Source organism: Nanorana parkeri, unplaced genomic scaffold (assembly GCF_000935625.1).
Source record: "Nanorana parkeri isolate BGI_ZX_2015 unplaced genomic scaffold, ASM93562v1 scaffold1388, whole genome shotgun sequence".
NCBI lineage: Eukaryota > Metazoa > Chordata > Amphibia > Anura > Dicroglossidae > Nanorana > Nanorana parkeri.
In genome coordinates, this window is record NW_017307656.1 from 326,690 (window position 1) to 327,423 (window position 734).

At 53.7% G+C, this 734-nt stretch overlaps 1 protein-coding gene across 1 annotated transcript in view; it reads right to left on the reverse strand.

The window, feature by feature from the left end:
- Window positions 1-734, reverse strand: part of LOC108798041 (rho GTPase-activating protein 32-like) — a 60,862-nt gene that overhangs the window by 36,262 nt on the left and 23,866 nt on the right. The window contains exon 4 of the mRNA XM_018569744.1: window positions 604-688. Coding sequence (XP_018425246.1) covers window positions 604-688 — 85 coding nt within the window. The remainder of the gene's footprint in view (window positions 1-603; window positions 689-734) is intronic.

The window sequence follows — 734 nt, forward strand, 5'->3', positions numbered from 1 at the left end:
CAGAATCCGGGTCTCCGGCGCCCTCTGGTGGCAGCGCCTGATATAACTCTTCCTGTTCTGTGACATGTCTATGGCAGCGTCTTAGACCCCCATTCACACTGAGCGACATGCAAATCGCGCGACATCTTCCTATTGGGCTGTATGCAATCGGGAGCAATATCGCTCTAAAAAAGGGTCATGTAGGAGCGACGCGCTACCAGCGACATTGAGCGGCGAGATGTGAACAGCTCCGTTGAAATGTATTGGTGAAGCTACATAGAGCGATATCGCTGCAAAAATCGCTCGATAAATCGCTCAGTGTGAACGGGGCCTCAACTATCACACCCTTCAAAGCCATGCAAAATCTTGGGGCACCCCGCCCCAAAATGTTATGGACATGTGGGGGGACCCTAAACAAAAAAGTGGGGTCCCCCCTTCACATTATAGTCCCAATATCACATCAGAGCCGCCCTCCCCTTCACATCGGGGGGCCACAGCAGCAGCAGTATGGTGCAGAGCGGGAGGCGGAGCTAGCCTGGATGGAGGCGAATCAGCCGTGTGATATATACAGTGACTACAGACGAGGCAACTAACCGATAATATCACCGGGGGGGGGTCACTCACCTGGATGCTGCCAAAGTCCACGTTCTCATAGTGGAAGTGAGCGCACTCGGCCATCTTCGGGAAGTGACCCTTCGTGAACGATAACCTGACGGAGGAGAAGAAAGAGACAACGTGAGGAGCGGAGAGCAAGA